Raw genomic sequence first — 15408 nt, forward strand, 5'->3', positions numbered from 1 at the left:
AGGTTCCATCCTCTCGAATGTCTCGGACTACATGTGTGGCGAGAAAAATCTTCTAGCGCTGAGGTCAACTGAACTTGCCCTCTGCCTCCGAATCGAACCATACGGTGCACAGATTCTACTCCCTACACATGTTCCAATGCGTTCCCATAAGACGTCTTTCTTCCATCAAGGGCCTCTTAAATGTCTCTTCAGCTGCCTCTCATAGCCAGCACTCTTCTAATGCTGAATCAGGACGGGGTTCACTGTTTCTCAGACCCCATGTCCTGGCCGAGACCAGTATGCTTCCCATACTTCTCAGTCTATCACACCAGTAACCAATTCGCCTTCTCACCAGTCAGTCACAAATCGTAGACTCACCGATGTTGTCAGGTACTGGTAGCATCACAAAACCTTCCACACATAAATCCTACCATTCAAAATGGCATGATTTACCACATGACGCATACAAAAGGGTATTACCCCTTTTTCTTTTTTCTATACCACTCTTTTTTCTCTTGCTCCCTTGGATTTGCTCCCCAGACATCCTCCACATAGGTACACCCCTGTTCCAGTTGGTGTATCATTTGGGAGTGGAGATACCCGATTAAGGTAAACCCCCTTCTGAGTCAGCTTACCATGGATTATCCACTGATCAAGCTGCCTCATTTTTCACTAGTCACGGAATGGAACCTATATTCATGCTTATAAGTCTCATACGTTCTCCGTTCAAGCCTTTCCATTCCTCTAATTTCACAGTTTGGCATGGGAAATTCTTTCCCTCATAAATGTCATTTCTGCCAACAGGGTCAGTGAGTTACACACCTTGTTACATACTCATCCTACCCTGCATTCCTCCGTGACAGAGTGGTTTTAAGTATTCAACTTCATATCCTTCTTAAGGTAGACGTTGCATCTCACCTTACTCAGAATATACTCTGCCCATTTTTCCCCAACACCTGTCTCTCACCAAAGCGAGAGGGTTTTTTCCACTCCTTGGACAGTAATAGTGCACTTGCATTCTATCCAGATTGCATTACACTCCTTAGGAATTCCACCTAACTCTTTCCTTCTGTGGCAAGAGGTCAAGCTGTGAGTTCCAGTGGGCAAACAGACCTATTCCTCCTAATTGATGGTCTGTATCTCTCTTCCTACCCAGCAGGCATTTCACTACAACACTGTGTGTAACCACATTCTGTTGCGTCCGTCCCAGCCTCAATAGCTTCCCCTGGCTGCTGCTGCTTGTACATATTTATCAGGCTGCAACCTGGAGCTCTCTCCATACCTTCACAGCCCATTACTGCTTAGATATGACTAGCTGGTATGCTCCATGTTTGGCCAGTCCATCTACTCTTATTCTTTTTGGTTTAACTACCCAACACCCTTCCACCAACCCGTTACGGGTTTCAGGATGCCCTCCGTTCCAAATTCCATCCCAGTCATTGCGCCTTTTGCGCGTCTTGGGTGCATTTGGTGCACTCTTGGGCATCCTCAGCTCGGTACTCACCCATATGTGAGGACTACCATCTGCTTGTCCTGTGAGAAAGCAAGTTGTGCTTACCTGTAACAGGTTGTTCTCACAGGACAGCAGGATGTTAGTCCTCACAAACCCACCCGCCCACCCCCGTGGACTTGGATCTGTATACGTTTTTACTTTTACTTTAGTTTCGCTTGCACTTTTAGCTATAAGATGAGACTGAGGGGAGACACTTGTGGTTCACAGGGATAATTGCTGGCTGAGCATGCTCAGTGCACTCAGTGTGCCAGTGTCAGTCAAAGCTTTGTAGAAACTGACAGAAAGTTTTCCATACAGGGCTCCATCCTGTGATGTTAGTCCTCACTTATGGGTGACATCCTGCTGTCCTGTGAGAACACCTGTTACAGGTAAGCAACACTTGCTATTTCCTTGCTCCTGAATCTACCCGTTTTCACCCTCATGCCATAGCGCCTTGTTCTAGAGCCTCCTTTCCTTTGAAAGAGGCCTGCTCCTGTGTATGGAAAACTTGGATGTATTTAAATGTCTCTTATATCTCCCCTATCCTGCTTTTCCTCAAAGGTATGTGTATATACACACAACAGTATGTGTATATACACACATGTATATACACACAGGTATGTATATTTTATTTATTTATTATTTAATATTTTCTATACCGGCTTTCACGACTAGTAGTCGCATCAACCCGGTTTACATTTAACATTTAGTGTAATGAACATAAAACTAGATGAATTGAACTGGTGCAGGAATAGCAGTTACAATAAAACAAGGAAAACTACAACTGGGAGAGGAGGAAGCAAGAAGAAAAAATATAGCAATAGGTACAAAAAACAAAATTACAAGATAATATTTACAATATGTACAAAATTAAAGTCAAGACTAAAGGTGGTCATGGGCTGGAAAAATTGAGGCTAAAATAGGAAGAGTGTGATGAATAAGGCAGAGTGATGGTCTTTACACTGGGATTCTGGTAACATGGGATAGCCTGATTGAAGGGTAAGGTTTATATGGATCAATCCGAGATCTGATAGGCTTTTTTAAAAAGCCAAGTTTTTAGCCTTTTTCTGAAAGTTAATAGGCACTGTTCTTGGCGTAGCTCAGATGGGATGGAATTCCATAGACGTGGTCCTGCTGAGGATAATGCTCTGACTTCCAATGATTTATGTTGGAAGGTTTTGGCGTGTGGAACATGTAAAGCTTCTTTGTAAAATTCCCTAGTAGGTCTGACAGAGGTGCGTTTTTCAAACGGAATTTGTAGATTTAATGGTGCCTGAAGTTGCGTGGCTTTGAATATAGTAGTGATGGTCTTGTACATAATTCTGTAATGAATCGGTAGCCAGTGGAGGGCTTTCAGGATGGGGGTGATGTGGTCGAATCTCCTAGAGTTGGTCAACATTCTTGCAGCTGTATTCTGCACCATCTGTAAAGGTTTTGTATGAGAGATGGGGAGGCCTAGTAATATGGAATTACAATAATCCAGCTTGGAAAAATAATTGCTTGAAGAATAGTTCTAAAATCTTTGGAGTGGAAAAGATGTCTGATTCTTTTGAGGGTGTTATAATTTATGAAAACAATCTTTGGTCGTTTGGTTAATAAATGGTTTTAGGTTTAGTCGGTTGTCAATAATTGCTCCTAGGTCTCTTATGTGTGAGGTTTGGCAGGTTTAGCTGGTGGGTTTGTGGTAATGTCGTTGTTTTCTGGGGCTTATAATGAGAAATTCCGTTTTTGAGGCATTGAGAATGAGGTTTAGACTGTTGAGGAGTTGTTTAATCTCGGTTAGACAGCTCTCCCAGAATTTTAGAGTGTTTGTAATGGTTGTTTTTACGGGGATTACGATCTGAACGTCGTCTGCGTAAAGGAAGTGTTTCAAATTTAGTTTTGTAAGAAGGTGGCAGAGTGGGAGCAGGTATATATTAAATAAGGTGGGTGAGAGGGAGGAACCCTGTGGAACCCCTAACGAAGATGGATGGTAGCGAGATTATATGTATATATACACACAATATATATATATATATATATATATATATATATATGTATATATACACACAATTGTGTATATATACACAACGGCAAGAGATCGGGCATTCTTGACAGCCGGACCCTCACTCTGGAACTCCATCCCCACAAATCTGCGCCTAGAACCTGCCTACCAACTTTCCGCAAAAGATTGAAGACCTGGCTTTTCAAACAAGCCTTCCCGGACAACTCATAACCACCTCCAACTCCTGTAACAATGTTACCAATTGGTACTGTAAATATTCATTAAGTTATTTATCTTATCCCCATACAATTCATTTTACTCCCCACTGCCTCTTTTTTCTCTCTCACAGTTATTCTACCCCTGGATTTTTGTAACTGCTTCCCCTTTGCACCAGTTTAGTTCTACTGTTCTATGCACCCCTTGTTTCTATGTAAACCAGCATGATGTGACCTGTTCATGAATGCCGGTATATAAAAAACCTAAATAAAATAAATAAATAAAATAAATATAGATGATATCTGCAAGACTGCAACTTGGTTTGTCTGTGCATACCTTCTCATCTCACTACTGTTTGGACAGCATGTCAAGAGAAAATAGTGGGTTTTAGACAAGTAGTTTTGCACAACCTGTTTGCTCAGTAGTCCACTCTTCACTGGTAGGATCAACTTGTTATTCAGTAAGGGGCGGATTTTAAGAGCCCTGCTCGCCTAAATCCGCCCAAATCCGGGCGGATTTAGGCGAGCAGGGCCCTGCGCGCCGGTAAGCCTATTTTACATAGGCCTACGGCGCGCGCAGAGCCCCGGGACTCGCGTAATTCCCGGGGTTTTCTGAGGGGGGCGTGTCGGGGGCGGGCCCGAACCACGCGGCGTTTTCGGGGCGTGTCGGGAGCGTTCCGGGGGCGGGCCCGGGGACGTGGCTACGGCCCGGGGCGGTCCGGGGGCGTGGCCGCGCCCTCAGGACCCGCCCCCAGGTTGCGTCCCAGCGCGCTAGTGGCCCGCTGGCGCGCGGGGATTTACGTCTCCCTCCGGGAGGCGTAAATCCCCCCGACAAAGGTAAGGGGGGGGTTTAGACAGGGCCGGGCGTACTTTTGCTGGCGCCTGATGCGCCAGCAAAAGTACGCCAAATCGCGCGGTTTGAAAATCTACCCCTAAGTGTTCTACTTACATCCCTTAGTTTGGGGTTCTCCACATGTCCTGGCTAATTCTGCCCTGCTTATTGACAGGAAAAGCATATTTGCTTACCTGTAAATAAGGGTCTCCTTGATAGTAGGATTAATAGCCATGTTTATTTCCCATCTGCCTCCCTTGGAGAGTAGACTACTTTGCTAATGCATACTAAGCTGTGAAATTGACTGAGGGGCTCATGAGGTAGCACGCATGTAGGAGTCACCGCATGTGCTTGGAACTTTTACTGAGCTCGACGAGATGGATCTGTTTAGCACCATCAGATGACATCACCCATGTGCATGGATAATTCGTCCTGCAGTCTACAGGTAAAAAATTCACTTTGTTTGAAACAAAAACATTTATCGGTATAGTAAAAAGAAGTAAGTAAATAAATTTTGGCTTAGAACCTCCATTTCTTTGAATTGGTAATCATTTTGTTTTAGCGGATCGTGTGAAGAAAGGGTTTGATTTCCAGTGGCCCCAGCCTGACAAGCCAATGTTCTTCTATGTGACACAAGGTCAAGAAGAAATTGCCAGCTCTGGCATTCCTACCTGAACAGGTATGATCTCAAATATGAGCTGACAAAAAACAAACCTGCTTCTATAGTCTGTCGTCTTTCAGAATGTTAGAAGTCTAAATACATGACAAATCAAAAATCTGTTATTTTGTAGGTTACTGGCTTTGCAATATAATTTCCCTTCCCATCATCGGCTAATGTGGGGTATATTAAGTAATTTACTTTATAGTTCGTTAGTCCCTTTTAGCTTTTGTCAATTTCTTATTGTTATGATATTGACACTGTAATTTTTTTTAATAGGACCTACAGAAATATTCTCGTTGTAAACATTAGGTGCAAACCTTGACCTACTCATGTAAATGTCTTGTAGGACAGAAGCTGCTAATGTGGAGAAGATCACCACAAAGCTACTGAAGGCAGGGGCCAAGCCAGACCAAATCGGTATCATTACTCCATACGAGGGCCAGCGTTCATACTTGGTGCAGTAGCATGCAATTTAGTTGGCTCTTTGCACACAAAACTCTACCAGGTATAGTGTCAAAATGTATGATTTTATTCTACATTGTAACACATGAATTGACCCAGTACTTTCTGTACCTGTCCTAAGAAGATAGCAATGCTGTTTGGTGTAGTATCAGCCAAAGCTCATGAACGTTATAGGAAAATTTTCTAACCTGCTAATTTTCGTTCCTGTAGTACCACGGATCATTCCAGACTCCTGGGTTCTGTCCATTCACCAGCAGATGGAGGCAGAAAAGTTCCAAACTGACTCCGCCCCTTCCATGAGGTGCACCTACAGTACGTCAGTATTTAAATGTATCAAAGCAGAAAAATTAAAAAACCCAACTAAGCAGCTAACTGCAAAAAACTGGGAGAACATTCCATAAGAACCAGGCTCACTGACCCAAACGGCAACAGAGTACCAAACAACATATAAACAACATTATAAAAGAAAGAAATACCTGCAAAGTAAATAACAAGAATGAGCGGACTCTCCTTTATCTCCAAACTGAAATGGGCGGGACTCTGGACTGATCTGTAGTACTACAGGAACAAAAATTAGCACGGTAAGACCAATTTTCGCCGTCCTACAAATCTCATGCAGAGATACTTGCTGACACTCCGTCAGGAAGTTGCTTGAGACCGAGTAGAGTGAGCACGAAGCCAGTCGGAAGCGACCAGACTATGAAAATAAGGTTGCCGACAATAGCTACTTTTAGCCATCGGGCAATAGTAGCCCTAGATGCTTTGGTGCCCTCTCTCGGGACCGCTCCACACACAAAAAGATTGGTCCGACATGCGGAAACTATTAGTGACTGCGAGATGACTCAGTATGAGAGCACCGCACATCTAGCTTTCTCAAGTCTAGACTGAGGATCCGAAGACTGTGATCAGGGAAAGATGGCAGATCCAATCGACTGATTCAAGTGAAAAGAAGAAACCACTTTGGAAGAATGGACGGAACAGTTCGCAAAGAAACTCCAGAATCTGTAATTCTTAAAAATGGTGTTCTACAAGATAAAGCCTGAAGCTCAGAATCCTACGGGCGAAGAAATAGCCACCAGAAAATCACCTTAAGGCCGTAGCACAAAGAGCTTTAAGAACCAAATTTAAACTCTATGAAGGGGCAAAGGATTTTTGAAAGGGAGGACACAAGGGTTTTGCCCCCGAAGAAAACGAGCCACCTCAGGATGGGATTCCAGGGTAACTCCTTTTATCTTCCCACGGAAGTAACCTAAAGCTGCCACCTGTACCCTGAGAGAGCTGCAAGATTAAGCCCTTAGCCAGACCAGCCTGCAAAAAAGACAAAATGTCAGGAATCAAGCCCGAGTAGGAACCACCTGATTCTCCTCACACCAGGATTTGAAAACTCCCCAAACCCTGACATAAGCCAGGGAAGTAGAGGTTTTTCTCTACGTGAGAAGAGTAGCAACCACTGCATCAGAATAACCCTTATGTTTCAAGTGCCGCCCTCTTTCAAAAGCCATGCCGCTAGAGAGAGAGCGATCTACTTCTTCCAAACAAATGGGGACCTTGGCAGAGAAGATTCGGAAGGTCCGAAAGCGAAGTGGACTGTCCACTAGGAGGTTGACAAGTTCTGCAAACCAAGGACGTCTTGGCCATTCCGGAGCTACCAGAATCAACTCCAAGGGATGAGATTCTAAGCGCCGAAGAATTTTGCCGATGAGAAGCCAAGGAGGAAACACATAAAGCAGAATGTTCATTGGCCAGGGAAGAACCCAAGGCATCGACGACTCCTGCCCCTGGCTCTTGACGTCGACTGAAGAAGCGTGGAGCCTTGGAGTTCCAGAACGTTGCCATCAGGTCCATGCTCAGCGTGGACCACTTTTCACATATGAGATGAAACGCCTGCTTGGAAAGTTACCACTCCCCGGGATCTAGTCTATGGCGACTGATAAAGTCTGCTTGAATGTTGTTGAGCCCGGCGATGTGCGATACTGCAATGCGAAGGAGATGTTGTTCCGCCCATGCTATCAACAGCTGAGCCTCGAATGTGATCGATTGGCTCTTGGTTCCTCCTTGGCGGTTGATTAAGCCACAGTCGTTGCGTTGTCCGGAAAAGATTCTGACTGACTTCCCCTGAAGAAGCATTAGAAAGGCCTGTAAGGCTAGTCTCAACCGCTCTGGTCTCCAAATGATTGATCGACTAACGAGATTTCTCCTGGCGACCATTGCCCCTGAACAGACCTGTCAAGACAAACTGCCACCCCAGCAGTTGTCTTGACAGCAGAGGAACAGACTGGCATCCGTTGTGACTACTGTCCAAACTGGAGCCTCTAGGTCCACTCCACAATGCAAATTCTGCGATAGGAGCCACCAATCAAGACTGGAACGAGCAGAGTCTGGAAGGGGGAAGATGAAACGGTTTCCGACACTGGATTCCAGCGGGGAGAGCAATGCTGACTGAAGTGGTCTCAATGAGCAAATGCCACGGAACTAAGTCAAAGTGGAGGCTATGGAGCCTAGAAACCTGAAGATAATGCCTGACCTTGGGAGGAGACTTGGACATCAAGACCTGAATCTGACACTGTAGGTTTGATGATCTGTTGTTCTGTGAGAAAAACGTTCCCCGCCGAGTGTCGAACAGGGCTCCCAGAAACTCCAAGGACTGGGATGGTACTAAGCGGCTCTTGCCGGGCTGACAACCCACCCCAATGACTGAAAAAGCTGAAGAACTCAAGACACAGTCAGTGACAGATTTTCCGACTTCGCTCGAATGAACCAATCATCTAGGTAGGGATGAACAAAGAATCCCTCTTTTCGGAGCTGTGTGGCTACTACAATCATTATTTTGGTAAAGGTCCTAGGTACCGTGGCGAGACCGAAAGGAAGAGCGCAAAATTGGAAGTGGTCATCCAGAATCGAGAACCGCAGGAACTTCTGATAGTCGGACTGAATTCGTATGTGAAGATATGCCTTGGTCAGGTCCAAAGAAGCTAGGAACTCGCCTTTGTGAACGGATGCCAGAACCGATCTTAAGGATTCCATGCGAAACCTTGGGATTCTGAGACATCGATTGACTCTTTTTAGGTCCAGAATGGGATGAAATGTGCCGGGTTTTTTTGGGTACGACGGAGTAGATGGAATAACGGCCCTTTCGTCGCACCAATGGAGATACCGGATCAATGGCCCCGAGCTCTCTTAGACTATGTAAGGTGTCCCGCACCGCCTGACACTTGAGTGTAAGAACATAGAGAGACAAGAAAATGGTCTCGAGGGCGCCATACAAAATCTAAGGCGTAGCCTTGTTTTATCACAGTAAGGACCCACTGATCCGATGTTATTTTGGCCCACTCCTCGAAATAGACAATCTGTTTCCCACTACCGGAACCGAGGAACAGACCGGCCTCATCTCATTGAGAAGTTTTTGCACCACCAGAGGACTGGGAGGGACCAGGTCTCCCATAATGACGTCCTCGAAAGGACTGAGGCCAAGATTGTTGTCTAGCTGGCTGTTGTCGAAAAGAAGAACCTGAAGAGCGAGAGAAGTGAAACCTGCGGTTTCCTCGGAAACGAGATCTGGAAGATAACGAACCCCTTGTCTTGGGACTATCCTCCGGCAGACGATGTACCTTATTTTCTCCTAAGAAATTAATCAACTCTGCAAGATCTTTTCCAAAGAGAAGTTTACCCTTAAAAGGTAAAGATCCACAGACCAGTGCCTTAACCAGAGAAATCTGCGGGCAGAGACAGCCGAAATCATTGATCTGGCTGAGGTACGTAACAAATCATAAATAGCATCAGCACTGTAAGCAACAGCGGCTTCCAAATGCCCTGCTTGAATAGCTTTGGACTCAGAAAGAGAAGAATTATTCTGCAGGAGCTGAACCCAGCAGAGCCCTGCTCTTACAGCAAAACTGCTGCACATAGCAGCTTGGACACCAAGGACCGAAACTTCAAACATTTTTTTTTGTTGAACCTCCAGCTTACGATCCTGAAGATATTTGAGAGCTGTAGTGCCGGTTACCGGAATAGTAGTCTTTTTGGTAACCGCAGAGACCGCTGCATCAACCTTGGGAACTCTTAAAAGGTCCAAAGCATCCCAAATCAGGTGTATCCCATTCACGAAATAATAGGTCTGTGAATGAAAGATGAAAAGGAAAAGACCAAGGTGGACCACGAAGACCAACCATAACCTGGTCAATTGAACCCATACGTGAATCCTCTGGCAGGGAATCAATTCCAAACTCCTCAAGAATAGCGGGAATGAGAGGAATAAGCTAATTTTTCCTAAAAAGGCGGACCACCTTAGGATCATCGCCCTCGACCACATGGGGACCTTGAGAGGTTAAAGGATCCTGAACAGAATCAAGATCCAGAGGAGGAATATCGCTTGGGTCACCATGGTCGGACTCTGAGGTATAGGTAGAAGAGTCAGGTAAGGACTGAGATGAAGGAGTCCTAAGAGAGCGTTTAGTTTTAGGAACATTCATCCCCCTCGAGGATTTGTTGCTTTTGGAAGATGCTTTATGAGACCGCGGTACAGAAAGAGAAGTCCCTTCAGGATTCTTTCTAGAGGACTTTCTGGCCTTGTAAGCTTTATGCAAAAACATAATAAAGTCTGAAGAAAACGAAGAAGAGGAGTCTGAAGTCCCCTCAGGACTCTCCTCACCAGCATGAGCAAAAAAATCACCTCCCTCGGAAGGTGCTTGCTGTGGAGAAAGTGGAGGAGGAGAAAGCCCCCCCCCCCCTCCCCCCGGAGCGAGGGTAGCAGTGTGAAGAGAATCTGAAATAGCCTCCATTGAAGCAGGAGGCAGGAAATAAGCTGCAGCAGAAAGACGCGGGCATCCCGGTCTGACAGAGCGACGGAGGGATGAAGAAATGGTAAGCCCAGCTGTCCCCAAAGATCCCTCTCCCCCCCTCCCCCCGGGGAGGCAAGAGGAACATAGGCCGTCGCGAGAAACTCTCGTCCGTGCGTCTCCACACGCGCGGCAGGCCAGACCGCGCTGTATTCTGGAAAAAAAAAGCCAGCTGAGGAGAAAACGAAACTAAAATAAAATGAGCCTGCCGACCACCCAAAACAGCGAAAAGGACAACGGAGAGTCCGAACAGATAAGCAAAAGGCTGAAAAATATTTATTAAATAAATAAATTCAAATTCAGGTTTGTTTGTTTTTTTAATATGACCTGAAAGGAAGCTGGGTCCTCTGCTCCGCGGGGTGAGTGAACCGGGCTCCCCGGTATCACCCCAAAACGCTGCAGCAAATTGAGGCCAAGGGTTCTCAACCCCTAAAGCCAAAAGCCTCAAATACCAGGGAGGATGGTCCCCTCGGATCTGCCAACTCCCTGGGAGGCTAGACTCTGCTTACTCTTCCTCAATAAAAAAAAAAAAGTTGTTTTTTTTTTTTTAAATAAACTAAAGCAAAGTAAAAGAAAAAGAAAAGTAAAATTTTTACAAGAAAAATATTAAATTCTTTAAAACTGACTAAGACTGTAGGTTTTGCACCGCCACCATCTGCTGGAGGCAGAAAAATACTGACGTACTGTAGGTGCATCTCATGGAAGGGGCGGAGTCAGTTTGGAACTTTTTCTGCCTCCATCTGCTGGTGAGTGGACAGAACCCAGGAGTCTGGAGTGATCCGGGTACGTACAGGGAACTGACAGATATGCTGTAGTGAGACCGGTGGTTTGACTGTAGGTTGATTATCTTGACACAGAGTTAATGTTAAACTTTCTTAGGCAATTTAGATCTGGTTTAAAATTTACTGTGAAGATTTGATTTTAAAGAGCTTAAGTATGAAAATATGTAGAGGTCTATATTCAAAAGCCCAGTGAGCAGCTAGATAATTTTACCTGGTTATTCAGTGGACAGGCGTTTAGAACAACTGGACCTACCCCCTAATTTTAGCTGGAAAGTGCTGAGTGTCAGCACTGTTTGGCTAAAATATGACTGTCTTGAACACTTCCAGCTCCACCTCATTTTCACAGAGTAAATATTGTGAGGGCAGCAGTTTTCCAGACAAAATGTATCCCTTCTAGCATGGGGGTGATTTCAACCCTGCAGATTTCAGGCTAACTCCCAAAGTTAGCTGAACAAATCTTTTGATTATTGACCTTGATGTTTAAGAGGTGGAGATTAAAACTGTCAAATGCAGGACTGTATGCACATCTTGAGTTTCTGACCTCACCTTATATTATGATATCCCTGTAGTTTTGTATGTTTTGTTTGGGGTATTGTAAGATGTTTTATGTGCTTTACCATGTATATTGACGTGCATATATTTTTAATAGTTTTGTTGCCAATGTTTTATTCCAATTGACCTCTTCCTCTTCAACCAATCAGACCAGGCCAGATCAGTGGGTTATGTATGCCTGCCAGAGATCAACAGGCTCACTGATATTACTCCTTATACACCTCTGTGCTGACACCAGCTTGCCAGTATTCTCTCTCTCCAGCAGATGGTAGACTTACATTCCATGTTGTGGACTGTAGACTGGATAGATGCAGTAGAATTCTGCTTGGGGGGTAATTCTGAGGTGACAGCATTCCCTACCTTGGTCATGAGGGACTGGATCCTATTGGCTCTTGTTTCCCTCCTCTAGTTAAGCAGTGCCAGGACCAGAAGATTTGTTCAGCATTCCTGGTAGGATTGGGGTTAATTTCTATTTAGCCACTTCCCTCCTCCTCCTCCCCTTGCTAATTGCTCCTTCCGGTGTTGGTTTGGTTCTTGGCAGTTCCTCTCTGTTATGAGAAGAGTTGAGGATTCTGGTTTTCTTTGGCAGCACTATAAGGTTTAAAAAAAAAAAAAAAAAAGACAGACTGCCAGTGGCTGGCGTAGAACTGCTGTTATCAGTGCAGGCCCACTGTAGGATCAATTGTAGGGGTGTGTTCCAGGGTTTTTTGGTTTTTTTTGGATACTCTGCCACGGGAACAGGAGGCCACATTGGAGGAACCCTCAGGGGTTGGAGGGGGTGTGGTGGTGGTAAGCTGCATGCTCCAAATCTGTTGGTTGGCCGGATCCCACCTAGACAGTGAGCTCCATGGTGGTTACAGCAGTTATTTTGACTCCACTGAGTTTTCCTTCCTGTTTCACAAGGAGCAGAAAGAGCAGAGGAAGCAGTATGGGATCCCTCAGGAGGGCCAAGTTTGACTGCGTCTGTGGTTCTTTGGTTACCACTGAGTGAGTTCCATGCTAGAATCGTCAACCTTATAAACCTCAGTGTTGTCTGAGCAGTGCCTTGGGACTTCATTGAAAGCTCCTGCATAGCATGTTTTTATTTTTCTTCTGCACTCCTGGCTTTTCGGCCATTGGCTGCCTCTTCCTGGCCTGGGGACTCTTATTTTTTTCATGGGGTCCTGTCAGTGTTTCTGGTAGAACACAGTTCAGATCCATGATCTGATCTGGATTTATTTTTCCCTCCCTTGGAGACTCCCAAAAAAATAAGAGGCGCAGAGGCAAGTATGGATTTGGTAAGGACTCCTCCCTTCATGAATTTTTATAGGCCTTAAGGGCAGTTGTTGGAGGCAGTATCCCTCTGGATGGAAAGGAGAGTCCACACAAATGGGAATTCTCTGCCTTATTTGCACAGGTCATGGAAATCTTGGATTCTACTTCTGCAGTGAGATTATGGTAGCATTTCAAGATCTGCTCCTGGCTTTTGTGGGGCTAAATAAGGATAAAAAAAAAATTTAGAAGTCAAAATTTATTTATTTAAAATCTTTTCTATGCCATCACAACGATTTACATAAAGGCACAAATGGTTATGTTCAATAAAGAACTGGGATATACGAATATAATGGAGCCAAAAGGTTTCGGTTACAACAAAATTCAAAATAAAGACTATTTGAGTGTAACAAATATTGTTCTTTTCAAAAGTATGCTGTATACTATTAATTGACATTAAAATTGAGTGCTGGTTGTTTGGAGTGTTACTGCCAGTTTTATTTCTCAACTTATTCTCAGTTTGTTTTGTAGAAAGCTTGTTTAAAAAGCCAGGTTTTTAAACTTGCTTTGAAAAGTTTGTAATTGTTCTGTAACCTTATTTCCGGGGGCATGCTATTCCATAGAGAAGGACCTGCCAGGGACAGTGCTCTATCCCTCACTTGTGTAAGTCTTGCTGTTTTTACAGAGGGGACGGTTAGGAGGGCTTTGGCTGATCTGAGATTTCTTTGTGGAACGTGTACACGCAGTGCTGTGTTGAGCCACTCTGCTTTTTCATCGTGAATTAGTTTATGTACTGTACAGAGTGCTTTGTATTGTACTTTTTGTTCAGTGGGTAGCCAATATAATTCTGCTAGTGTTCCAGAAATATGATCTTTTATTTTTTCCTGTAAGAATCCGTGCAGCAGAGTTTTTTGTAATAATTGAAGTGGTCTTATGGTGGTGTATGGTAGACCTAAGAACAGGGCATTACAGTAGTCAGTGCTTGCAAATATCAGAGCCTATAAAAAAGTTTGGAAGTTTGACAGTGTTAATAAAGGTTTTAGTTTTCTTAGGACCATTAGTTTAGCGTAGCTTTCTCTTACTTTAAGTGATGTGTTTTGAGATTAAGTTCCATGTCGACTATTACACCAAGGGGTAGATTTTAAAACCCCTGCACGCGTAAATCTGGGAGGATTTACGCACGCAGGGCACTCGCAAGTCCCGGGGCTTCGTAAAAGGGGCGGGAGGGGGCGTGTCCGGAGCAGGGGGCGGGTCCGGGGGCGTGGTGACGGTTTTGGGGGCGGGCCAGGAAGGCAGTCCCGAGTCCCCCGGCACTGCAGCCTGTGCCGGGGGATGCCGGGGCGGCGCGCGCAAGTTACGCCTGCTTGAAGCAGGTGTAACTTGCCCAACAAAGGTAAGGGGAGGATTTAGGTAGGGCTGGGAGGTGGGGGGACGCGGAAGGAAAGTTCCCTCCGAGGCCGCTCAGATTTCGGAGAGGCCTCGGAGGGAACGGAGGCAGGCTGCGCGGCTTGGCGCGCGCAGGCTGCCGATTTTGCGCAGCCTTGCGTGCACTGACCCCGGATTTTATAAGATACACGCGGCTACATGCGTATCTTATAAAATCTGGTGTACACTGGCGCGAACAAAAGTACACGCGCGCATATGTTTTTAAAATCTACCTCAGCGGTTCCTTACCTTTTCTACTAATTCTAATTTTTGATTGTTCTTCAGTATAATTGGAGTTTTAATTATATCAATGTTTTTTCGTTCCAGGTGTATGAATTCAGTTTTATCAATATTAATGACTAGTTCCATTTGGTTTAGTAGTTGTTTTATTATGTCCAGATATTTGCAAGGTTTAATATTTTTTCAATTGAGTCGTCAATTGGTAGGATTAATTGAATGTCATCTGCATAAATGTAATGTATGATTCCCAGTCCTGCCAAAAGGTGGCACAGAGGTAGTAGGTAAATATTAAATAGTGTAGCAGACAGTGCTGAGCCTTGGAGTACTCCTGCTTTTAGGCTAATTTTTTCAGACATTGCATTTTTGATTTGTACTTGAAAGAATCTATTACTTAGGCATGATCTAAACCAGGCTATTGTTTTGCTCTGTAATCCTATTTCATTCAGTCTTTTTAAGAGTATTTCATGGTTTACTGTATCGTATGCAGATGATAGGTCCAAAAGTACAAGAATATAGTGTTTTCCGCTATCAGAACCTCTCAGGATGTTGTCTGATAGTGCGAGCAGTAATGTTTCTGTGCTATAGTGTTTCCTAAAGCCATGTTGTGATGGGTATAGGATATTGTTGCTTTCTAAGTGTTCTTCTAGTTTTTGTATGATTTTTTCAGTTAATTTAGCTATTAACGGTAGGGTTGACAC

The 15408-nt window shown here is 44.6% G+C and overlaps 1 protein-coding gene across 1 annotated transcript in view; it reads left to right on the forward strand.

The window, feature by feature from the left end:
• UPF1 (UPF1 RNA helicase and ATPase) overlaps positions 1-15408 on the forward strand; it is a 443827-nt gene that overhangs the window by 277433 nt on the left and 150986 nt on the right. The window contains 4 exon segments of the mRNA XM_029614488.1: positions 5065-5163; positions 5166-5181; positions 5510-5624; positions 5627-5668. Of these exon segments, the coding sequence (XP_029470348.1) occupies positions 5065-5163; positions 5166-5181; positions 5510-5624; positions 5627-5668 (272 nt within the window).

This window comes from Rhinatrema bivittatum, chromosome 8 (assembly GCF_901001135.1).
Source record: "Rhinatrema bivittatum chromosome 8, aRhiBiv1.1, whole genome shotgun sequence".
NCBI lineage: Eukaryota > Metazoa > Chordata > Amphibia > Gymnophiona > Rhinatrematidae > Rhinatrema > Rhinatrema bivittatum.